The sequence below is a fragment of the Tachysurus fulvidraco genome, chromosome 14 (genome assembly GCF_022655615.1).
Source record: "Tachysurus fulvidraco isolate hzauxx_2018 chromosome 14, HZAU_PFXX_2.0, whole genome shotgun sequence".
In the NCBI taxonomy this organism is placed as follows: domain Eukaryota; kingdom Metazoa; phylum Chordata; class Actinopteri; order Siluriformes; family Bagridae; genus Tachysurus; species Tachysurus fulvidraco.
This window is the reverse complement of record NC_062531.1, coordinates 6,980,354-7,005,164: the sequence shown is the minus strand read 5'-3', so window position 1 is coordinate 7,005,164 and position 24,811 is coordinate 6,980,354. Positions and strand designations below refer to the sequence as shown.

At 39.4% G+C, this 24,811-nt stretch overlaps 1 protein-coding gene across 4 annotated transcripts in view; it reads left to right on the top strand.

The window, feature by feature from the left end:
• The window catches only part of LOC113639440 (tumor necrosis factor receptor superfamily member 14-like), a 39,607-nt gene that overhangs the window by 9,195 nt on the left and 5,601 nt on the right, over positions 1-24,811 (top strand). Inside the window, exons 1-8 of one of the 4 annotated variants that reach the window (XM_047800349.1) lie at positions 13,735-13,994; positions 15,251-15,340; positions 15,724-15,849; positions 15,955-16,110; positions 16,787-16,871; positions 16,969-17,132; positions 17,306-17,322; positions 17,734-19,934. In XM_047800349.1, the coding sequence (XP_047656305.1) occupies positions 13,958-13,994; positions 15,251-15,340; positions 15,724-15,849; positions 15,955-16,110; positions 16,787-16,871; positions 16,969-17,132; positions 17,306-17,322; positions 17,734-17,799 (741 nt within the window). In that variant the 5' untranslated portion in view covers positions 13,735-13,957 and the 3' untranslated portion in view covers positions 17,800-19,934. Of the gene's footprint in view, positions 1-13,734; positions 13,995-15,250; positions 15,341-15,723; positions 15,850-15,954; positions 16,111-16,786; positions 16,872-16,968; positions 17,133-17,305; positions 17,323-17,733; positions 19,935-22,519; positions 22,656-23,463; positions 23,554-24,811 lie in introns of those variants that run through there. The other 3 variants (XM_047800350.1, XM_047800347.1, XM_047800348.1) reach the window with 3 other exon arrangements.

Below are 24,811 nucleotides of genomic sequence, written 5' to 3'. Positions count from 1 at the left end.
GGCAAGGCATTCTGGGATTTGTAGTATTAGCGGAGCATGCGGCTAGCCAGCTGTAATGCACATTTGATATGATCTCGAGGGCCAAATATAATTACACCTGATCTCGCGGGCCAGAGTTTGACACCTCTGGGTTAAGGTGTCTGGCGATGGAAGGCTCGATCACTGGGGGGGTCCCGTGAGACCGGGTTTTAGGTCAAGCAGATCTCCCCAGCAATACCTCATGTGTTTTGCACATGCAGGGAGGACGGGCAGGAGCTATTAAAAGCAATTATTAAAGGCAAAAAAGCAGGCGGGCAGCCTACGGAAAAAAAGGGGGGTGCAAGCGTGGGTGGCTTGAGAAGCTAACCTGGCTGAGGACGAGCACGTCCGGAGGAGGCTGATCAAGTGATATGTCCTCCTGAAGACAGAAAGTGCAGACACACCAAAAAACCAGGGAGCTGTGAGGTAGGATCAGAAGTCGCGAGAAGCGAAAGTGAACTGAGGAAAGGCAGCACGTGCAGGTGCATTATGCACTCGGGTAAGGGGTGTTACCTTAACGGCCTTTGGCACGCGCTCCTGTCTGTCAAGCCAAACTTGGTGCAATTTGATGCTTCTGCATAGGTCAGGAACGGATGCCCTTCCCATAGGTGGATCTCGAACACGAGATGATGAAAGATAACTATAATAGTTGCAAACATCTTAATAGAACATAACATGTTTCATTATTATAACCAACATATCAATATCAACTCTAACATCCGAACAGTAAAGTTAAGCCTTTACTGTCTACCTCATACATTAGTTACATCATTGCTAGTTTATCTGTTTTCTTCTTCAAAACAAATTTCTTTCCCATTCACAAACGCCTTAGGTCCGCTGAAGTATGCATTCTTGCCCTCCTTCCTTGCTTTCTCATCAGCCGGCCAAAGACGATTCCGTGTTTCTCTGTCAGATGCAGTCAAGTCTTATTTGAAGTGTAGCCCTTTAGTAGTTAGGTATTAGGTAATCTCTGGCAGTACGAGATATGAACCTCATGATAACCGGGCTTGGATTAGCTGTTCTGCCTTTATCCAAAGTTTTTAGACTACCAAGACGATGCGCCACATCCAGAGAGTCCGTTATCACATGCTTGTCTGTACCTGAAACCAGCGCCTTGCATATCTCCATGACTCTCATTTTCACATTCTCAGTAGGTTGTTCGTATAAACGAAGGCACCATCTGCGGCTGTAGCGTTCCTGGTCCTGAATTCTTGCGTTCATTTCACTGACCCTTTTCTCCAGACGTGCATTTGCATTTTTTAAGTTGTCATTTTCCCTCTGCAGTCCCATTACATCATTGTGCACTGAAGTAAGAGATTTGACTAACTCTTCTTTGTTGGACGAATTCTGCTTTACCTACTTTTTTACCTACTCTACTTTTTTTCAATCTGATCGGATCTCTCGTTAATCTTTTCGGAAAGAATTCGGATGATGTTTTCTTGCACGCCGCCCAAAAAGAGTTCCTTTTCTTTAGCCGAGGTGACCTTTTTTTGCCGTTTTGGGGCCTGATTTTTGCTTGGTGTGTTCGGACAGGAATCACAATCTCCTCCTGTTTTTACTTTACAGGCATACGAGTGAATTTCGTTAATGTTTCTTTTCTCATTTACAGCCTCAACTTCCATCTCTGCACCAACATGAGCATCCGCCGCCATTTTTAAACGTGCACAACACCACTTCGGAAAACTTTGTAGAAAATGTTTGCGCTGTCCAAATACACGATTGTTTATAATTTCGACAACCAGTATGTAGCGATTTTGGCTCGCGAAGCAAGGTAAATATTTATAAGCAACTAAAACGTGTTATAGTGACTTCCAAATATTTTAACCTAAGTTGAAATTAACGGTACTGGAATTAACGTTACGCTTATTTGGTCTGTTCGTCCGGCGAACAGGCCGTGTAACCTTTATTAATTCTATGAAGGCGGTATCTTCCCAGCCAAGAAAGATTCGCTCTCCTTTTACTGTATACCGTAATTTAAATTAAATTAACTTAATAGAGCATGTAGTTCAGACCAGATATTGCAGGTACCTTAATTTGTGAGCGATACTCAGAGACAAATCACCTGTGGCTCAAAATTATGACATTTAATGAATGAGACAAACACAACATAAAACTAACTACATAAACAAACAAAAGAAATAGGGAAAACGGAAATGAAAATAAAATAAAACAAAATAAATTAAAATTGGGGAAAGGGAGGAAGAGACTGGAAAGAAGAAACTAGAGAAAGGAAGGAAAGGAATGGCAAGCTTAGACTTCAAAATTAAATCACACCCTAACTGGGAAATCATCACAGAAACTTAAATTCACCTTAAGATTCAATGAAAGATTCCTACTTAAAATTACGCATCTAAATTGGTTGGTAAAGGAAACGGTTACTTGCATTGGCTTACTGCACAAGAGTCCGGATGCAACAGAGAAATCTCTGAAAGGTCAGTTAGGGTGGGGTCAGACGTTCTTCCAAGTTCTCCTGAAGATCAGAGCAGTTGTCGTTCTTGGAAGTGAAGCTTGCTGGAACTTCGTTGAAGGAAGATGGAGTCGTCTTGAAGCTGTTCCGAAAGTCTGACCACGGATTAGTGGTGTTTCTGACAATTTAAAGGTCACAAACTCCACCCATCTTTGGGAAGATGACCAATACTTCGGTCAGGATTTTGAAGGGAAAAACTCCCTTTGTTTCAGGTGTCTGTGGGCGTGGTTTAGCTATCAAACATTTAGATGACTTTAAAGTTTGGTCCAGGGTGTATTAAGATGGTATGGCGCCTTTCGTGCTCAAATAAAATACACCAGTGCTTGAAAAATGAGTAACCGATAATTTTGTGGTCATTTGGATACTAAACATGAAGGGTAATGACGGTATGAAGGCAGCGGTACATTACATACATAGATCATTAATCAAGGCAAAGATAAAGGCAAAGAAACAAAAATGAAACATGAACAAGATGCACTTTCATTAGGGAAGTAAAAAGAAAACAATAGCTTCGTATACATTCTGACATCAGACCTTAAAGGGGCATACGGCATTAGAACAGGTATATATTAACATGCCATGATCAGTAAGTTATGATGATAGAGTATAACGGATTTTAAAATACAATGTTGTTTTCTGACGCATGAATAAAATACACCCTTGTCAGGAAATTAAGGAGCAAATAATTTTAAGTCAGGCAAGCCTTAAAAGAAGAAACACATTACAAAAAGGGTTACAAGAATGAGAACCTTAGAGTACCTTATCTTGGGTTTTATTAGTAAACGGAATGTCTCATTGTGTTGTGTGTGTGTGTGTGTGTGTGTGTGTGTGTGTGTGTGTGTGTGTGTGTGTGTGTGTGTGTGTGTGTGTTCTGTTTGCTGGCCCCAATGAGCCGCATGGGTTTATCTGGTCTTTGTGGAGACTCCAGACATTCTGGAGCCAGGTGTGGGTGTAAAACTGGGTTGCTCATCGGTTAATTGAGGAGTAGATGTTGAAATTTAGGGTGCCTGGGACATGAAATCTAAAATGACTGGTACAAAACGCTACAAGTAACTATCTTAGATATGTTAGTTAGCAACTATGTGAATATTATACCTTCATTTATGAGAAATACCCGTTTCTTTTTATAATCATATATAATCATCCATCCATCCATCCATCCATTTTCTACCGCTTATCCGGGGCCGGGTCACGGGGGCAGCAGTCTAAGCAGGGACACCCAGACACCCCTCTCCCCAGACACTTCCTCCAGCTCTTCCGGGGGAATACCGAGGCGTTCCCAGGCCAGCCGAGAGACATAGTCCCTCCAGCGTGGGGCCTCCTCCCGGTTGGACATGCCCGGAACACCTCCCCAGGGAGGCGTCCAGGAGGCATCCGAAACAGATGCCCGAGCCACCTCAGCTGACCCCTCTCAATGTGGAGGAGCAGCGGCTCTACTCTGAGCTCCTCCCGAGTGACTGAGCTCCTCACCCTATCTCTAAGGGAGCGCCCAGCCACCCTACGGAGGAAACTCATTTCGGCCATCTGTATCCGGGATCTTGTCCTTTCAGTCATGACCCAGAGCTCATGACCATAGGTGAGGGTAGGAACGTAGATTGACTGGTAAATAGAGAGCTTCGCCTTACGGCTCAGCTCTCTCTTCACCACAACAGATCGGTATATCGACCGCATCACTGCAGAAGATGCACCGATCCGCCTGTCGATCTCCCGCTCCATCCTTCCCTCACTCGTGAACAGGACCCAAGATACTTAAACTCCTCCACTTGAGGCAGGAACTCTCCACCAACCTGAAGGGGGCAAGCCACCCTTTTCCGGCTGAGAACCATGGCCTCAGACTTGGAGGTGCTGATTCTCATCCACGCCGCTTCACATTCAGCTGCAAACCGTCCCAGTGCACACTGAAGGTCCTGATTTGAAGAAGCCAACAGGACAACATCATCTGCAAAAAGCAGAGACAAAATCCTGTGGTCCCCAAACCGGACTCCCTCCGGCCCCCGACTGCGCCTAGAAATCCTGTCCATATAAATAATGAACAGGACCGGTGACAAAGGGCAGCCCTGTCGGAGTCCAACATGCACTGGGAACAAGTCTGACTTACTGCCGGCAATGCGAACCAAACTCCTGCTCCGGTCATATAGGGACCGGACAGCCCTTAGCAGAGGGCCACGGACCCCATACTCCCAGAGCACCCCCCACAGGTCACCACGAGGGACACAGTCAAATGCCTTCTCCAGATCCACAAAACACATGTGGACTGGTTGGGCAAACTCCCATGAACCCTCCAGCAACCTGGTGAGGGTATAGAGATGGTCCAGTGTTCCACGACCAGGACGAAATCCACATTGTTCCTCCTGAATCCAAGGATCGACTATCGGCCGAATTCTCCTCTCCAGTACCCTGGCATAGACTTTTCCGGGGAGGCTGAGGAGTGTGATCCCCCTGTAGTTGGAACACACCCTGTGGTCCCCCTTCTTAAACAGAGGGACCACCACCCCAGTCTGCCAGTCCAGGGGCACTGTCCCCAACCGCCACGCGATGTTGCACAGTCGTGTCAGCCAAGACAGCCCCACAACATCCAGAGACTTAAGGTACTCAGGGCGGATCTCATCCACCCCCGGTGCCTTGCCACCAAGGAGCTTCTCAACTACCAGTCGAAGTCAGCAGATTCCCACTCCCACTGTAAACAGTGTGCACAGGGCACTGCTTCCCCCTCCTGAGACACGCCGGACGGTTTGCCAGAATTTCTTCGAGGCCAACCGATAGTCCTTCTCCATGGCCTCACTGAACTCCTCCCAGGCCCTAGTTTTTGCCTCTGCAACCACCCGGGCTGAAGCTCGCTTGGCCCTCCGGTACCTATCAGCTGCCTCCGGTGTCCCCCGAGCCAACCAGGCTCGATTGGACTCCTTCTTCAGCTTGACGGCATCCCTTACTTCCGGGGTCCACCACCGGGTTTGGGGATTGCCGCCAAGACAGGCACCGGAGACCTTACGTCCACAGCTCCGTGCGGCTGCATCGACAATGGAGGTGGAGAACATGGTCCACTCGGACTCAATGTCTCCAGCCTCCCTCGGGATCTGGTTGAAGCTCTGCCGGAGGTGAGAGTTGAAGATCTCTCTGACAGGAGACTCTGCCAAACGTTCCCAGCAGACCCTCACAGTACGTTTGGGTCTGCCAAGTCTGTCCAACTTTCTCCCCTGCCATCGAACCCAACTCACCACCAGGTGGTGATCAGTTGACAGCTCCGCCCCTCTCTTTACCCAAGTGTCCAAGACATACGGCCGGAGGTCAGATGAAACAACCACAAAGTCGATCATCGACTTCCGACCTAGGGTGTCCTGGTGCCATGTGTACTGATGGACACCTTTATGCTTGAACATGGTGTTCATTATGGACAAAAATTTGGGTATTCTGGTAACATGAAATTATTGAGTGCACGTGTCAAATATTCTACACTCTAGTGTCCATTGTAAATGCAAAAAAACAAAAAAACAAAAAAAAAAACCTTATAACTGACATAATGCTGAGATCCTTATTTTAGGTGCTGAAACATCTCATGTTTTACACCTTTAACTGAAACTTACAACTTTTATAAACAGTTATATGTGTCTATCAAATGCAATAAAAATGTGATTGTATGATTGTTATTGAATTGTGTTACCATGAACTCTGGATCCAGATGACCTTTTCTATTAATTCTATATTTTGAACTCTTCACCATTAATATTTTTTGTATAAATGTGACATTCATTGTAAATATTTGGAAAACATTCATGTTATATTATTATAATTTAATGTTTGTTCTTTACATCAATCCACAATCCTGATTCGTGTAAAGGTGTATTTTTTTATAGAATGTACAAAATAAATACTGTGGTGTGAAAAAACCCTTCCTGATTTTGTAAAAATGAAATAGTGGGGCTGTAATATATAAACAATAAATTAAAAAAAACTGTTTTATTTAATACTGCCCTTTTTACAGCTCACTGACTCCTTTTGTGAGAGCTGAAATGCATAGATCTGTATTGTTTACAGTTTTTAATAATAGATTTATTAGTGCTGTATGGAATGTTGTTTTTTTCAACATTGTGTTGGAATTGATTTGACAGCTCCTCCTGATTGTTATTGTTTAGATATGTTTTCTAAGATACTCTGGACTGCATCAATACAACGATCATCATTTACATTTGTAAACTAAATATATCTAATATTAATCTTGAATTTTGTACTCTATTAATCTGTATATTATTCTTTATGTTTATGTTCTATAAAGCTGCTTTGAGACAATGGAAGTTGCAAAAAGTGCTATACAAATAAACTTGAATTGAACATTTCATTCATTGTTTTTGACTTCTGAATTTGAATTTAATCTGCAATTAGTGTTCAATTAATTTTGCAAATGATTTGCTTTCACTTCACTTTTGCACTACTTTTCTAATTAGGGCCCGAGCACAGAACGGTATTGTTTTTGCTCAGGTTTATTATTTTATTTTATTATTTTTTTGCAAACATTGGCCAACTAACATGCTCTAAAACTCTTGGCGCACACTTCAGAGTCGTACGACACAAAGGCAAGGGCTGGAATACGGGCTTGTCAGGAGGGCTCTGTAGTGCCCCCTGTAATGCAAAAACAAACATTTGTGCACAGTCGTGGCCTAATGGTTAGAGAGTCTGATTCGTAACCCAAAGGTCGTGGGGTCGAGTCTCAGACCCGCCACGACTGAGGTTCCCTTGAGCAAGGCACCAAAACCCCCAACTGCTCCCCCCGGGCGCCGCAGCATAAATGGCTGTCCACTGCTCCGGGTATGTGTTCACTGCTGTGTGTGTGCACTTCGGAGGGGTTAAATGCATGTATGGGTCACCATACTTATGTCACATCGTATGTCACATCTCTTTCAATTATGTATGCACATGTACGAGAGTTGGTACGCATATAGATCTCATCGACACGAACAAATTTCGCGCTCTAATGTGGTAAACATGATGCCGAGACATTGCACTTGCTAAATTCCGAAGGGATTTTTGATATCTCGAACGGAGCTGCCATGGCGAGGCGACTAAGTTATAGTGAATTCAGAGAAACAGGCAGTGTCTAATATCTAAAGCAAAAAATGTCTTATTGGGAAGACACGCGGTGTGTATGTTCGGCCAAGGATATTGTGAATCTCGGACATAGCGCCACCAACAGGCGCCAGGAAGTGTGTCAGTCACAACAGTTGCATGTGGTGAACTTTTAAATACTCCTCCTAGGACATTCATGCAATTGACACCAAAAGTGGTCAACATGATGCCGAGACGTTGCACTTGCTAAATTGCGAAGGGATTTTTGATATCTCGAACATGGCATCGTGTCAAAGTTTACTTTTATTTCAGGCAGGGGCTTAGCCATCATTTAAAAATGGGGGACGCAATGTCTAGTGTTATCTGTTTTTTTTTTTTTTTTTCAGTTAACCCTTCTGTAAATGACAGGTTTTATTTTTAATCATGATTTTTGTCGGTTATCGTCTTTACTACGTTGTATGTATGTGTGATTTACCTGCTCCTTATTATTAAAATGACATCTTTAATGTCACTATCCGTCGTCCTCGTCTCTGTCGTGTACATACAGTGACACATACTTGATATTATGTAGAATTGGCAGAGTTAAACATGCTGTAAAATCTCAGTTCAACATTATCTTTATTCTTATTTGAAGGGTTTTGATAACACGCTTGTTAAAACAAAAGACGTTATAAAAGAGTTTATAACGTTTGTCAAAGCAGCTATTTTTCCTTATAATCCTTTAAATTAAATTATTCAACAAGAGCAACAGGCAGAGTTACTAAACATTGTGCAACACAATTCGGATACCATATGCCAACTTACACTGCTTGACATTTTTATAAAAAACTAGTGAAGCGTTTTTTTGCTGCTTTGAGCTCATCGTAACCGAATGCTGGACCGCTAGTGCGACTCGAGCTACAGTACTGGGGGCGCGTGATGATGACGTGACCAGTGAGTGACTGATTGCCGTGAACGTCATGTATAGACTATCTTAAACTTTCAATTCAATTCAAGTTTATTTGTATAGAGCTTTTTATAATAGACATTGTCTCAAAGCAGCTTTACAGAACATAAACATAGAGTAGAAGGTAAACATAATTAATGATAAAGGAAATAACGAATAATAAAAGTAAAAGAATTGACAGAATAAAAAATTCTAGATTATTATTAGATATATATAGTTCACAATGTGTATGTATTTATCCCCCTATGAGCAAGTCTGAGGTGACTCAGGCAGCAGTGGCAAGGAAAAACTCCCTTAAATTGGTTCCTCCTGAGAGGAACCGGACTCAAGGGGGACCCATCCTCATATGGGTAATACTGGGGGTGTGATTGTAATATACAGTCAGATAACAGAATGTTGTATTGGTGTAAGGATCATGGACTTCAGATCTCCTTAGTATCACAGAGTCTAACTGGAGATGTCTCAGGATTTTTAGAGTCGGCCTCGGCTCAGTGGACGTCCAAAGGCTTCGTCCCACAGAGGACGTTGGGAGCTGGCACAGTGTCTGGATGCCTCGGGATGGGTACAAAGAGAGAAGCAGTGGAAAGGGATTAACATATCTGCTGTTCATAAAAATGTGCAGGTCTGATGTACTAGTGCATGATACTATAGGATGTATTATGTGTACGTCTGACTAAAGAGATGAGTTTTTAATCTACATTTAAACTGGGAAAGTGTGACTGAGCTCCGAACACTATCAGGAAGACTATTCCAAAGTTTGGGAGCTAGATAAGAAAACGCTCTACCACCTTTAGTAGACTTAGATATTATGGGAACTACCAAAAGTCCTGAGTTTTGTGATCTCAGAGAGCGTGAAGGATTGTAACATGTTAGAAGACTAGTTAGATACATGGGAGCTAAACCATTAAGAGCCTTGTACATAAGTAGCAGCAGTTTGTAGTCAATTCTAAACTTAACAGGTAGCCAGTGTAGAGATGATAAAATTGGGGTTATATGGTCATACTTTCTTGTCCTAGTGAGAACTCTGGCAGCTGCATTTTGGACTAACTGTGACCTATTTATTAATGACGCAGGACAACCACCTAGTAATGCATTACAGTAGTCCAGTCTAGAGGTCATGAATGCATGAACTAGCTTCTCAGCATCAGATACAGTCAGGATGTTTCTCAGCTTGGCAATATTTCTAAGGTGGAAGAAGACTGTTTTGGTAGTATGGGCGATATGATTTTTAAAAGACAAGTTGCTGTCTAATATAACACTGAGGTCTTTCACTGTCAAGCTATTAGTAATAGAACATCACTCTAAATGGAAGTTAAGTTGTGAGAGTTTCTGTGCACTGGTTTTTGGACCTATAAGTAGTATTTCTGTCTTATCAGAGTTTAACAATAGAAAGTTGAAGCTCATCCAGTCTTTTATCTCTCTAAGGCATTGAGTTAATTTGGACACTGTGGCTATTTCATCTGGTTTTGATGAGATATATAACTGTGTGTCATCAGCATAACAATGGAAACTAATCCCATGTCTTCTAATAATGTTCCCTAATGGAAGCATGTATATAGAGAAAAGCAGAGGTCCTAGAACTGATCCTTGAGGGACCCCATAATTAACTGGTAATAAACTGGAGGATACACCTTTTAATTCTACAAAATGGTATCGGTCTGACAGGTAGGATCTAAACCAACTTAAAGCCTGTCCAGGAATACCTGTGTAATTTTGTAAGCGATCTAGAAGAATGTTGTGGTCTATAGTGTCGAATGCAGCACTAAGGTCAAGTAGAACTAATAAGGACATACAGTCTTGGTCCAAAGCTAAGAACAAGCCGTTTGTAACTTTAACAAGTGCAGTTTCTGTGCAATGATGGGGCCTGAAACCTGACTGAAACTCTTCAAGGATGTTGCTCTACTGTAAGAAGGAGCTCAGTTGGACAGACACAACCTTTTCAAGTATTTTAGACATAAAAGGAAGGTGTGAGATAGGTCTGTGATTTGATAGTTCATTTTGGTCCAAGTTAGGTTTTTTGATGAGTGGCCTAATAACTGCCAACTTAAAAGACTTCGGGATGTAGCCTAAAGATAACGAGGAGTTAATGATATTAAGAAGAGGCTCACCAGCTTTATGTAACACTTCTTTCAGTAGTTTAGTTGGGATGGGGTCTAGTGAACATGTTGTTGATTTAGCTGTAGTAATAAGTTTATCTAACTCTTCCTGTCCTGTACTTGTAAAGCTGTATAAAGCCTTAGGTGAGATTGTGTCACTGGTTGCTCTCATATGTTGAGCGTCACCTATTTTATTCCTGATACTTTCGATTTTATCAGTGAAGAATCTCATAACGTCCTCACTACTGAAATGTGTTGGAATAGTGTGCTCAGATTTCTGTTTTTTGTACTAGCCACCGTGCTAAATAAAAACCTTTATTGTTTTTATTTAGCACGGGGATTGTTCTGGTTATTTTCTATGAGTTTGCTCAGGTGCTCAGCCCTAGCAGCTTTTAGAGCCTGTCTGTAGCTGGACATACTGTCCTTATACGCAATTCTAAAAACCTCCAATTTAGTTTTTCTCCATTTCCGTTCGAGGTTACGGGTCTCCCTCTTGAGGGTGTGAGTATGACTATTATACCACAGTGCAAGTGTTTTATCTCTAACCTTCTGTAATCTGACTGGGGCAACAGTGTCTAATGTGCTAGTGAATATAGCGTCTATGCTGTTAGTCATTGCATCTAGGTCGTTTGTGTTTAAGGGTACAGTAAGACGTCCAGACAGATCAGGCAGGTTATTTGTGAATCTGTCTTTGGTGGGCGGAATAATAGTTCTACCGAGTCGGTAACGTGGTGAGACACAGTTAGTCTGTTCTATAGGTAGTGTGTACATTATGAGGTAATGGTCTGTGCTGTCATCACTTTGAGGTATGATATCTATATCAGTGACATCTATTCTGTGTGATATTATTAAATCTAGTGTGTGGTTACGTCGATGAGTTGCACTAGTGATGTTTTTTTTTAGCCCAAGTGAGTTTAGTAAGTCCATAAATGTGAGTCCTAAAGCATCGTTTGTATCGTCAACATGAATGTTAAAGTCTCCTACAATTAATGCTTTGTCAAAGTTAACCAATAGGTCTGAGAGAAAATCTGTGAATTCTCTGGTGACCCATAGTCAGAAAAAACTGTGTAGGGCCCTGGGGGTCTGTACATGGTTGCTAGAGCAAGAGACATCAGGGATTTCTTCGTGTGCATGTGCGATAGTGTAACATTAAGGACAAGCACTTCAAAAGAACTAAATCTATGCTGTGTTCTCTGGGTAATAGTGAGGTAATCACTAAGGATAGTGGTGACCCCACCTCCACGACCAGTCAGACGAGGCTCGTGCTTATAGATATATCCTGATGGTGTAGACTCGTTTAGACTGATGTATTCATTTGGTGAGGCAGAGTGCAGTAAGGCTATTTTCGGTGAGGCAGAGTGCAGTAAGGCTATTTTCTGAGATCATTTCATTTACAATAAGTGCTTTGGGTGCAAGCGATCTAATGTTCAGAAGTCCAAACCTTAAGAACTGTTTTTGTTTGTTTCTTGGCATTTTTCTGGTCTAATTACAGTAAGATTATTTCGAGAACTTCTCACGTATTTACTTTTTGATCTCACTGCTCGGGGAACAGACACAGTTTCTATAGGGTGAGCTATGTGTGCATTTTTTGTGTCAATGTGCTGAGGTGCAGGATGGCTATTGAGATTTAAATTTAAAGAGTAGTTTACCAGTCAGAAGGTGTGCAGCGCCCTGGAGATGTGGTCCGAGAGGATATCTGCTCCAACAGCACGGAATAGCCTAGGACGCTCCCAGAAAACATTCCAATTATCGATAAAGAGTAGTTTCTGAGCCTGACACCATGACTGTAACCATTCATTTAAAGCAAAAAGTCTACTGAACCTTTCAATTCCTTGCTGGTACATTGGAAGTCTCCGATGATCACGTTGTCGCAGTCCGTCTCGCGAAGGGGGGCGAAGCGGTTCCAGGTGGGGATCTCGAAGACCGGCGGTGGTGGAGGGGGAGAGGTCCTCGGCCGGGGACCGGCAAGCGTCCTCCGCTGCTGCACCCAGGACCCGCGGTGCCCTGGCTCCGGAGTGAACAGCTCCTGGGCAGGCCACTTCATGGGTGTGTTGGGCCTGGACAGAGAAACACACGGGGTAGAGGTGGAGGGAGTGGTAATTACATCCCAGGAGTTTACCTGAGACAGGTGAGCGACCGATCGGGGAGCTTCCAGAGCGGCTTTCCGCTCCCGCAGCTCGGCCTGCTTCACCTGTAGTTCGCTTCTCCACAGCATCCAGCTCCAGTTCTACCGAGTGCAGCTTCAATGCGTCCTCACTTGCGCTCAAAGGCAGAGACAAAACCGACATGATGTTACAGAGCAAGTACAGCAGATTGTACTAGCGGTAGCTGAGCTAACAGGCTAGTGAATTTCTTGTCTCTTTGAAATTTAAATCACTCTACATTTATATACATTGCTCCATTAAAACCTCAACATGTGGTGAACACAACTCTCCACTAAAAAAGTGAGGGGGACGAATTTACTTTTTATAAAAAGTGAGGGGGACATGTCCCCCGCATAATCTACGCCCCTTCAGGCATATTTAAGGCTTTTTCCGTGCTTAGATTAACTTGAAATTTGACACATACATCACATTTGTCGGCTGTTAAGTGTGGACAAAAAGGTTAGACAAAGGTGTGTCTCTTAAGTGGCTCACTAGCACCCCCGTTTGTCTAAAATGTGGGGTTTCATTTACCTACAGTCCCCAAATGGGTCAGTAACAACATAAAATAGTCCACTGATATTTACCCACTTGATGCATTGTTTTCTGGGAGGCACCGTACAGCGATAAAAAAAAAAAACGTGCGAGGGCCCGCCATCGCTGCTTGCAGTTATATTATATTTTTGTATTTACTTGTACAGAGGGAAACATGAAACTGGTCATCATGATCAATGCTGGCAGTAGAAACAGTAGAACATGTACTTATTAAATGTGCTGCATATGAAAGAGCAGGGTTTTATTTAACACAAACCTTATCATCACTGGGAATAAATAGTTTGTCTCTACAAGTTCTGCTATAGAATGGTACTAATAAAGTACTTAAAATGAATAAGAATGACTAACAGTATTTAAGATACGGTTTTATTCCTATGTTTCTTCCCTTTCTTGTTATTTTCCTCCCATGTTGTTTTCAAACCATCCTATAGGTGGCAGAAATGGCAACCGACATGAAACACCAGAAGAAGAAGAGGAAACCTTGAATGAAACTTCCGGATAACTTACTTATAATTTACAATAGTTAAACTGGTTACCATTGCGACTCTAAGAGGGAATAAGGCCTATTTCTGCTGAGAAACATTCAACTCTACTACAGAGGAAAATGTAGGACTGCATTGTGAAGGAGGACGTAAAGAACAGCTCAAAAACACGACATACTGTTTTTAAATAAATAATGAAGTCCGTGTTTCAGACACTTTTGTACATTTTCGGTAAGCAGAATGTGTGACCTGTTCACGGTCCGTGTTTTATCTGTTCTTTATTTTGAAACACAAACCTGTTTAGTTTTAACACTAAAACGTATGAAGTACATTTGTGTGTAGTTCCAGTTACAAAATGCCGTTTGTCATAAAGTTACTTTACGGACCCGAATTTAGCGACATAATCAACATCACAAACTTTCTCTTTATCGCGCAGTTTGATTGCATTACAACCTAAATATTAATATGTCAGCAGTCAAGATATACTTACTGTGTTTAGGCTACGATGAGTAGGAGGATGTATAATGTGTCCTGAAGGTCCTTTTTTTTATCGACAGGACACAACAGTTGTGACATGTTTGAGTCAGGAGTTTACTAATAGTTTGTTTGTTAGTTTATTTCACCTAGAGTCTAGACAGTTATTTAAATAGATGACCAGGAAGACATTTGATGTCCAGTCACGTTCACAAAGGGACTGTGTGTACAGATCATTCCTGCCAAGCAAAAGCCACACTTAAGTCTATGGAAAGCAAAAATGAGCTAATTAAACAGAATCAGGAATCTGGTGTGGCTTCTGCTGGATTGGAACCAAATCCTGCACGAGCACCTTTTGAAGTATAAGATTCGACACCCTTAATTAACTCCTCCATCTTCAGTAACTGCTTTATCCTGGTCATGGTGGATCCTGATCCTATCAAGGGAACAATAAGCATAAATGCACCGTAGACAGGATGTCACAATTCGACAGGACCATGCACACTCATTCATACCTAGAATTAATTTGGAGTTGCCAGTTCACCTTATGGCATGTTTTTTGGAGTTGAGAGGAACAAACACACGGACATGGAGAGTGCATACACAAACACTGCACACAGCCAGTATTAATCATTTTCTCTATAAATTGGCACTGACGATTTGCCAAGTTACCCAAATAAACAATGTTGTTTAGTGAAATAAGTGAACTGTGCAGAATGAACAATACCTTGACAAGCTTTTTTCTTTCTTTCTCTGTGGTTGTAACATTGTTGGTGTCAGATAAATATGCACATTGGTCTATCAGACAAATAAAGCTGTGCTCCTGGTTCACACTGTGGTTATGACACATTGGTGAAATCACATTATGTTTCTATGGTTGCACAAAATAAGCATTTTGTATCTTGTGTATTCTGTATGTAGATGATGTTTGTGTCTGGACATGAATTATTATTCTAACTTTTACTAGCTTGGAAAATATATATTACATTAACAAACATTTTGTCTCCAAACAGGTTTCTTTGCAGCCTTAACATATGGAACTAAATGTGGACGAAGTGAATATCTATCCGCAGCAGAAAAATGCTGTCCTTTGTGTGCTAAAGGTATGAAATCACGATACTTATGTACTAGAATCATGGCATTAAGTAAGAGAAAGAACATCCAAATAAGAGCTATAAAGCTATCAGATGTAAGTGCTTTATCTTGGCCAGGGATCATCTTTATTGAAAATAAGTTTAATATTTAATTTGAAATGTAATAATCTTTCTGTTTCTCTTCAGTGATTTAGCTGGCATGTTTCCCCATGATACATTAATGCTTAGATAATGGAAATTAACATCATGTTTTGTTGATATTTTTACTCTTTCTGGCAGCTCTTTAAATTAGATCTTAAGCAGATGATTTTATGAAGACTTTGAGGTGCATTCTTTCACATATCCATCCACTCCACAGTTTCTCATCAGGTCATATTATGTTTGTTCTTCAGGGTCAGTGGTTATGAAAGACTGCCATGGTGATAACAATACAACATGCAAACCTTGTTCTAAAGGAACATTTATGAATAGACCAAATGGATTTCACAACTGTCGTCAGTGTAAAATCTGTGTCAATGGTAAATATAATACTGCCTGTTTGTAAGTTTTAAATATTTAATTCTTGTTTCTATTTAATTCTTATTTTATTCTGAGCATTTTCAAATCTCATGTTCTCTTTCTAGGCCTTTTTATTTCTCAAGACTGTACAACAATAAAGGATACAGTATGTGGGGTTTTGGATGGATATTATTGCAAGCATTTTGCAGATGACAGAAATGATTGTTTTCTTGCAATAAAACACAGTAAATGCAAACCGGGGGAACAAATAAACACTCCAGGTGGGTAAACTAAATTATCAGTCCTTAAAAAGTGATACTCTGGGTCAGTGCTTTTGAACAAGACACTTAAGTCCCTAGTAAAAACGGCATGTTTCAGGTGTATTTGGTTGAGTAATAGAAAATTTGTAAATGCTATTGAAGAAGAAGCATCATAATTTATATCTCCTAGAAAGTCATCACTACAAGTCACAGAACCTTTAGTGAATCAGTGAAAGTTAGTTAGTCACATTCTACATGTATTCTATCCCGGTGACTAAAACAGTAACCACATTAAACATTAGATAATGTTCTTGTTAAAACATCAGATGAATTGAAAACAACAAATAATCTTATTATAAAGGAAGTTAGGTAAACGATTCTTGCATCTTTGCATGAAAAAGAAAAACAGGACTTAAGACATTCGGTAATTAGATTCACCAGGACAGGTTTCTTTTCTTCTCCCCTTGTTATGGTCACAGTGAAAGCCAACAGTGTTCTGATTAATTTTATATAAGACTTCATTCATCAAATAATCTGTTTATGCTGATTCAAAATGTCCTATTTGCAGTGTTCTGATAAAAGGGTTAAAATCACAGGTGAATGTTATGTTTTGTAAAAATGTCATGTGCTTTACTGTAGTGAATTTGCACTGTGTTTGGGGATAAAGTGGTTTTGATATATCAGTATTTATTTACAGGCACAAAGGCCTCAGATACCATTTGTGAGCCCTGTTCTCCAGGGTTTTATTCTCCTGAAGGTGTGAACTGCTCTAAATGGACAGAGTAAGTGATTTCTTTTTCATGTAAGCTGTAATATTTTTGTTGCATTACTTACCTTACCTTTCTCTGAGTAAAAGTTTTAATGTTTCCTTTATTTAAGCTGTTCGGTCAGAAATGAGATTGAGGATGAAGGAGGCACTTCCATTAGAGATGTTCAGTGCAAACCACAAAGGAACAGATATGGTCTCATAGCAGCTTTTCTCACTGCAGCTGTTTTACTGTCACTTGTAGTTTTATGTTTATGTCAAAGAAAAGCAGTCAGAAGTGAGTTGTGTTCAGTTCCTTTTCTATCTCATACAACACATCAGTTCATTATGTTAAGTGGAAATCATGGCATCTAGTCAAATACCTCAGATGTCAATATTCTGCATTCATAACTATTGCTCATTTTACATTAATACTTCACACTAATACAATCTTCTTTTTTTGTTTTGCAGGTTTCTTTATATTAAAAGTAAGTGCACAAAAATGCTTCTTGAAATACGGAAACAGTAAAGTCTCTTTGCCATTCTTTTATAATTAAAAAAAAAAAAATCCACAGCTTGATCCTGGTTGTGTTAGATGTGTTTTCAGGCACTTGCTCATTTGTTTCTTTTTATTGACTGCAAACAGAAATCAATCGTAGGTTCCATACAGCTTCATTTTGATGCAGCTGATATAGAGCTGTGAAATTTGTTTCATAGAAAACGTTTATTCTGAATTAGACTTTACTTGAATTTTCTTTCTTTTTACATTTCTTTTAAATTTCTTCCTATTATACATGAAGGCCAACACAGTAGTCTCAGATTATGATGATAAATTATGATGAATCAGCTCTCTTTGTAGAAGTTTTAATGCTGTTTCTTGTTTCTTTTTGTGCTTATAGAGTCCTGAAGAGGAAACAGACTCTCAATCTTCACAATGTACCCCATCAACCAGTCCACTTTACTAAAGCACCAGCTCGATGAATGGACATTTTTTTTATTTGAAATTTTTATTTTTGTTTGTATTCAGTTAATTTTGCACTTTTTTCAGTAATTTAGTTGAAATGGGATCTAGTGAACAAGCTGTTGATTTAGCTGCAGTAATAAGTTTATCTAGCTCTTCCTGTCCTGTACTTGTAAAGCACAGTCGTTTTGAGTGTAGAGCTTTAGGTGAGACTGGGTCACGAGATGCTCTCGTATGTTGAACATCAACTATTGTGTTCCTGGTATTTTCAATTTTGTCATTGAAGAATCTCATTAAGTCCTCACTACTGAACTGTGATGGAATAGTGTGTTCGGATCTCTGTTTTTTTTGTTTTGTTTTGTTTTGTTAATGTACCAACTGTGCTAAATAATAACCTGGGATAGTTTTAGTTATTTTCTATGAGTTTGCTCAGGTGCTCAGCCCTAGCAGCTTTTAGAGCCTGTCTCTAGCTGCACATACTGTCCTTGTACGCAATTCTAAAAACCTCTAATTTAGTTTTTCTCCACTTTCACTCGAGGTTATGGGTTGCTCTCTTGAGGATCTGAATATGACTATTATACAATGATGCAGGTGGTTTGTATCTAACTTTCTTTAATGCGGGAAAGAGTCTCTATTTTGCTAGTGAAGATAGTGCGTATGTTGTGTGTCAATTCCTCTAGATTGTTTGTGTTTAAGGGTACAGTAAGAAGTTGAGACAGATCAGGCAAGTTATTTGTGAATCTGTCTTTTGTGGACGGAATAACAGTTCTACCGAATCAATAACGTGGTGAGACACAGTTAGTCTGTTCTATAGGTAGTGTTTACAGTATGACGTAATGGTCTGTGATGTCATCAAAATGAGGTGCAGGTGAAAACATGAGTTACTTCACAAGGATGTTGTTTTTTACTAAAGCACCAACTCGATGAATGGACAAATAAGACTTTTTATTTGGAAACCCAAAAAAGAGTGCAGTGTTTGTTTGTTTTGTTTTAACAACAGCAACAACAATTTTTTTTTTTTTTAAGACAACTCTTTACAGGACTCTTGACTTCTTTTGGGAGAGCTGTATTGATTATTATGATTTGATTTTTAGATATGTTTTTTAATATACTCTGGACTAGGAACAAGAAAAAGAATCATTCATTATTTTTGACTTCCAAATTTTTTTTGTACATTTGTATTCAGTTATTTTTGAAAATAATTTCATTCCACTTTGCTGCTCTTTTTGCACTTATTTTCTAATATTTTTTGAATTTGCTGTGGTGCCTAGTGTGTGAATTTTAGAAGTGTAGTATCATCTGAAACACAACACATTTACACATGGAACATGGGAAAAAGCAAAGCCATTCGTCCTGGTGATTGGAAAATATTGTCAAATACACATAAAGCAATGCTAATGGCATCATACAAAGCATATTTTTATACATTGAAAAAGATTATGAGGTAATGGAAGATATCAGCCAACGTTAAAAAAAAATTCCCATCCACTGTCACTGCCTGGTAGCCTCAGCCCTCTACTGCTAGGCAAAGCAAAGATGCAATTATTGAATGGAAGTGTCCAACATTCTACACTCTTCAAACTATGTATAATACAAAATGGTGTAGAAGAATACATATGTATGTGATCTGGAATCCAACTTTTAGTTTTTGTGAGGAAAATTTAAATAGCGTTAGTTGTAAATGCAATAAAATAATTAGCAACCTTCTTATAACACTAACATAAAGCAACTGATTCTCATTTTAGGTGCTAAAACATTAATCTCATATTTTACACCAGTAACTGTTACTTAGTACTTTTATAAACGATAATATGTGTCTGTCAAATGCCCTAAAAATGTAATTGCCTTAACAATTGTGTTACCATGGACTCTGGACTCAAATGCCATTTTCTACTAATTCTATATTTTGAACGTTTCAGCATAAATATTTTTTAAACTTTTATAGATTTTTTTTGTATAAAAAAGTGACACATTGTTAATATTTTGAACACATTCATGTTATATCACAGTATTAGTGTAATATTTTAATGTTTTTTTCTTTACAACACCCCACAATCCTGATTTCTGCCAAATTCTGTAAATGTAAATTATTGGTGTAAAAGTGTATTTATTTTTTATAGAATGTCCAACATAGCGAGAATAAATACATCACTTTAATAAAGAAAATGAAACAGTGGGGCTGTTATTTGTAATACACCAATTGCAGGGCATGCATGAGTTTATTTACATTAACACACAAAAGAGATGAGTAATAGGGCAGCAGTTGGATTGAGACTTGAGCAAGGATGGTGGTTAAGTGAAGTAGGTGGAAGCGATCCGGAAATAGAGGAGGAAATGGTTGGGGTGTGTTGTAAACTTTTTCCAGAGAAGACCAGGAGACTTGGATATCCTTGTGCAGTAGTCTTTATTGTATATACACGATGAAACGAGTCTGCAAGTCAGAGCGTACTGGCACGGGCGCTGCAGTCATCAAGTCTGACTTAAAGTTGTAATACATTGTAAATATACACATTTTAGGGGGCAGTCCAATCAGATAGCGACAAAACACTCGGGTGACCATCAAAACATGAAAGGATGTAACAGCCCCCACACCAGATCCTGGAATTTCACCCACCCTTAATCCCATTAACATAACAATATTGTGGGAAAATAATTTTTTTAAGTCATTGTTTTATTTCCTTTTAGTTCTAGCATATTTCTGTGGATAATATAGAAGCCCAATCAAGTGACAAGGCTAGTTAAATTCAAACTTTACATTAGACTTGTGGTTTCTGTATCTTTCTAAGGTGGCTAAGGTGTTGGGTTACTGATCGGAAGGTCATGGGTTCGAACCCCTGGTCCACCAAGCTGCCACTGCTGGGCCCCTGAGCAAGGCCCTTAACCCTCAGTTGCTCAGTTGTAAGTCACTCTGGATAAGGGTGTCTGCTAAATGCCGTAAATGTAAATGTAAATGTATCTCATAAATATCGAAGGAAAGGGGCAAGGTAACTCAGGGTATCATCTGTCTCTTTGCGCCATTTGTCCTATTGTTATGTTAATGATATTAAGGGTGGGTGAAATTCCAGGATCTGGTGTGGGGGCTGTTACATCCTTTCATGTTTTGATGGTCACCCGAGTGTTTTGTCGCTATCTGATTGGACTGCCCCCTAAAATGTGTATATTTACAATGTATTACAACTTTAAGTAAGACTTGATGACTGCAGCGCCCGTGCCAGTACGCTCTGACTTGCAGACTCGTTTCATCGTGTATCTACAATAAAGACTACTGCACAAGGATATCCAAGTCTCCTGGTCTTCTCTGGAAAAAGTTTACAACAGGTGGATAGTGGAGGCAATGCAGGAAATTAATGGAAAGTTGTAGAAATATCAGAAAATAAAGAAAGGTTCAGGAGAGACCTCAGAAACAGACAGAGAATGTTTGATACCAAATTTGTTAGTAGCATTAATCCTTTCAAACTAACAAAAGCATCAAAAGATTTAATAGAGACAATCAAAAGTCTTAAGTCTTTGAGGAATGGTAAATTAATGCTGTTTTATAAAGACAAAAAAATGACCTTTTCACCGGATCTCCTGACGCAACACCTCACATTTTATCTGATCTTGGGACTGGAACTGACATTTAGCTCTTCAGTAGCTGGATGTTCAAACTGTAAATGTGGAAGCAATCACATTGCAGGATATGGAGGATGCATAGTAAGGAAAAATGTATAAGTCCAAACCATTAGAGTAGCTAAAAGAATATCATATGCTGAAGCCCTAAAGAAATTTAAACAAACTCCCAAAGTTATAGAAACAAAGGTAACAACCCCAACAGAGGACAAAGGTACAAGAGCATAGGAAAGGGAATGAAGATTGATAAAGTATCATTCATATTCTTCATAGCCACAGTGGTATATTGCTCTGCATAAACTAAAATCAAGCCTGAAAAAAATTAAATTATCAGAGCTGCTGAAAAGTTTTTCGAGCTAGAGAATATCACTGTAGATATGATTAATGAAAGGCTTAAGATGCAAACTGTGCACAGTCAGACATGTGATGGATTGTAATGGTTTTCTCATTCTAAAGTGAAATGCAGGAAGTTAAATGGATAAGAACTCAAGAAATTCATAACAAATCTAGAAAATGAGCCGGATATTATCTGTACAAGAAACTTGGTTTAAACCACAATTAGATTTTTTTAATTCATGGATTTATTATAGTACAAAGAGATATAACTGCAATGCCAGGACCGGCTCTCTGTTTTTTTTCCTTTTTAGTCAGGACATAAAACTTACAAAGGTAATATCATTCACCAGCAAAACTGCAGCTACATTAAGATGACAAATGTAACTAAATATGACAAAGCAAGAAACTGATGGTAGGGGAAAAAAGACTGGTTGATGTGCAGACTGACTGAGTCACTTATCCTAAATTCTATACAGTGACACAATATTCCACATACAACTTTACATGAAACACTGTTTTCCAGTATTAATCATGATGCACATTCAAATATTAAAGCTCTGTCACAGCCCCGCCCACAAGATCTACTTCCGTATTGTGCCGTTTTTTGTGGTCACAAAGAATCTACGTTCTTTCTAGTTAAATTATATATAGTTACAATACTTAACCTGGTTACCATCGCGACTCCGAGAGGAAATGAGGCATATTGGTCAGGGTATACAGAATATACGCTGACCCATATTTCTGCTGAGAAACATTCAACTCGACTACAGCGGGAAATGTAGGACTGCAGTATGAAGGAGGACGTAAAGAACAGCGCGAACACGCACAGTCTGTGACTACATTCACTGCACTGTTCTAACTGTGTGTTTAAATAAATAATGAAGTCCGCGTTTCTAACACTTTTGTACATATTCGGTAAGCAGGATGTGTGACCTGCTCACGGTCCGTGTTTTATCTGTTCTTTATTCTGAAACACAAACCTGTTTAGTTTTAACACTGTGAGTGTAGTTTCAGTTCACAAAATGGCGTTTATTGTTGATAAAAGTCACTTTACTGCGCCGAATCTTTAGTAACTACTTTATCCTGGTCATGGTGGAGATCCTATCAAGGGAACAATAAGCATAAATACACCGTAGACAGGATGTCACAATTCAACAGCACCATGCAAACACATTCATACTTAGGATTAATTTGGAGTAGCCAGTTCACCTACTGGCACGGTTTCTGGAGTCATGAGGAACAAACACACAGACATGGAGAGTGCATACACAAACACTGCACAGCCAGTACCCAGAGAATGGACCTGTGCGCTGTACTCCTTTTGTAATAATAATTTTCTCCATAAATTGGCACTGATCATTTAGCAAGTTACCTAAATAAACACTATGTTGTTTAGTGAAATAAGTGAACAGTGCAGTACTCATACCTGATAAAAGTTAATGAATGAACAGTACCTTGCTAAACACTTTTTCTGTTGTTGTTTGTGTCAGATAAACATGCACAATGGTCCATCAGACAAATAACACTGTGCTTCTGGTTCACACTGTTATGACACATTGGTGAAATCACATTATGTTTCGACAGTTACACAAAATAAGCATTTTGTATCTTCTTGTGTATTCTGTATTTAGCTAATGTTTGTGTCTGGACATGAATCATTATTCTAACTTTTACTAGCTTGGAAAGTATTTATTACATTAACAAACATTTTGTCTCCAAACAGGTATCTGTGCTGCCCTGACATGTGGAACTAAATGTAGACAAAATGAATATCTATCAGAAGCAGAAGAATGCTGCCCTTTATGTGCTAAAGGTATATCACTTATCATCATACTTATGTAATAGAATCATGACATTAAGTAAGAGAAAGAACATCTAAATAAGAACTATAAAGTTATCAGATGTAAGTGCTTTATCCTGACCAGGGTTACAGGATTATTACCTACACTGGGTGAATGGCAGTTATACACACTGTATGGCATAGGTGTCAAACTCAGGCCAGCTGACCACATCCAGCCCAGCATACAATTATATACGGCCCGCGAGATCATTTTAAATATAGATCTATTATTATTGTTATTAATGGCCCGGCGATATCAAGTGCTGATAATACACATCCCATAATACAGCGCAACAGCTGCCTTGCAGAACGATAGATAACCTGGGAACATTCCCAATCAAGTGAAGCTTCTGTTGCTGTATACAACACTATTGTAAAGTCAAAGCTAGCCCCTAACAATGGAGAAAAGAAAAGTTGTTTCTGAAAACAATCTTTCAAGACAAGGAGGCTGAGTATATGTTTATTGATATTGCCGGTAAACCCGTATTATAAACTCATGAGCATGGTTTTTTGGACCATGCTCATATTTTGAATTTGTATGATTTTGACAGGAGATGTTCTTAAGAAGATCAAAATATTTAAAGATATTTAAAGTTTAGGTTTATTTTTTATAAAATGGCACAAGAGCAAAGTTATTTTTACTTTTGCGGAAAAGCATAATTTTTTTGCGGCATGTTCATAGTTGTAACTTGTATCATTTTGACAAGGGATATTTTGATGGAGAGCAAAGTATTTTAAGTTATATAAAGTTAAAGTTTATTTATTCTGGAATAATATGCCTGTCTGTCTTTATTCATATTTATGTTCAAAAAACATTTAGTTTTAGCGTGTTCAATAAATGTTTATCCTGTTCGGCCTGCGAACTAATGCGTGCTTTGCGTTTTGGCCCCCTGTGCAATTGAGTTTGACACCTCTGCTGTATGGGATGCCAGTGTGTCACAGAGCATCTCATTGACACCTAGGGGCAATTCAGAGACACACAGTTTTTTTTAAAGTTAGAAAAGTTAGAAATTTTTTTTTTTAGTTTTATTAGTTAGTTGGAGGTTGTCCTATCAGATGATTTTTTTTTCTATTTGAACATCTTTACTGAAAATATCATCAAGTTTAATATTTAGTTTAATTTGAAATGTAATAATCTTTCTGTTTCTCTTCAGTGATTTCGTGGCATGTTTCCCCATGATACATTAATGCTTAGATAATGTAAAGTAACCATGTTTTTGTTGATATTTTT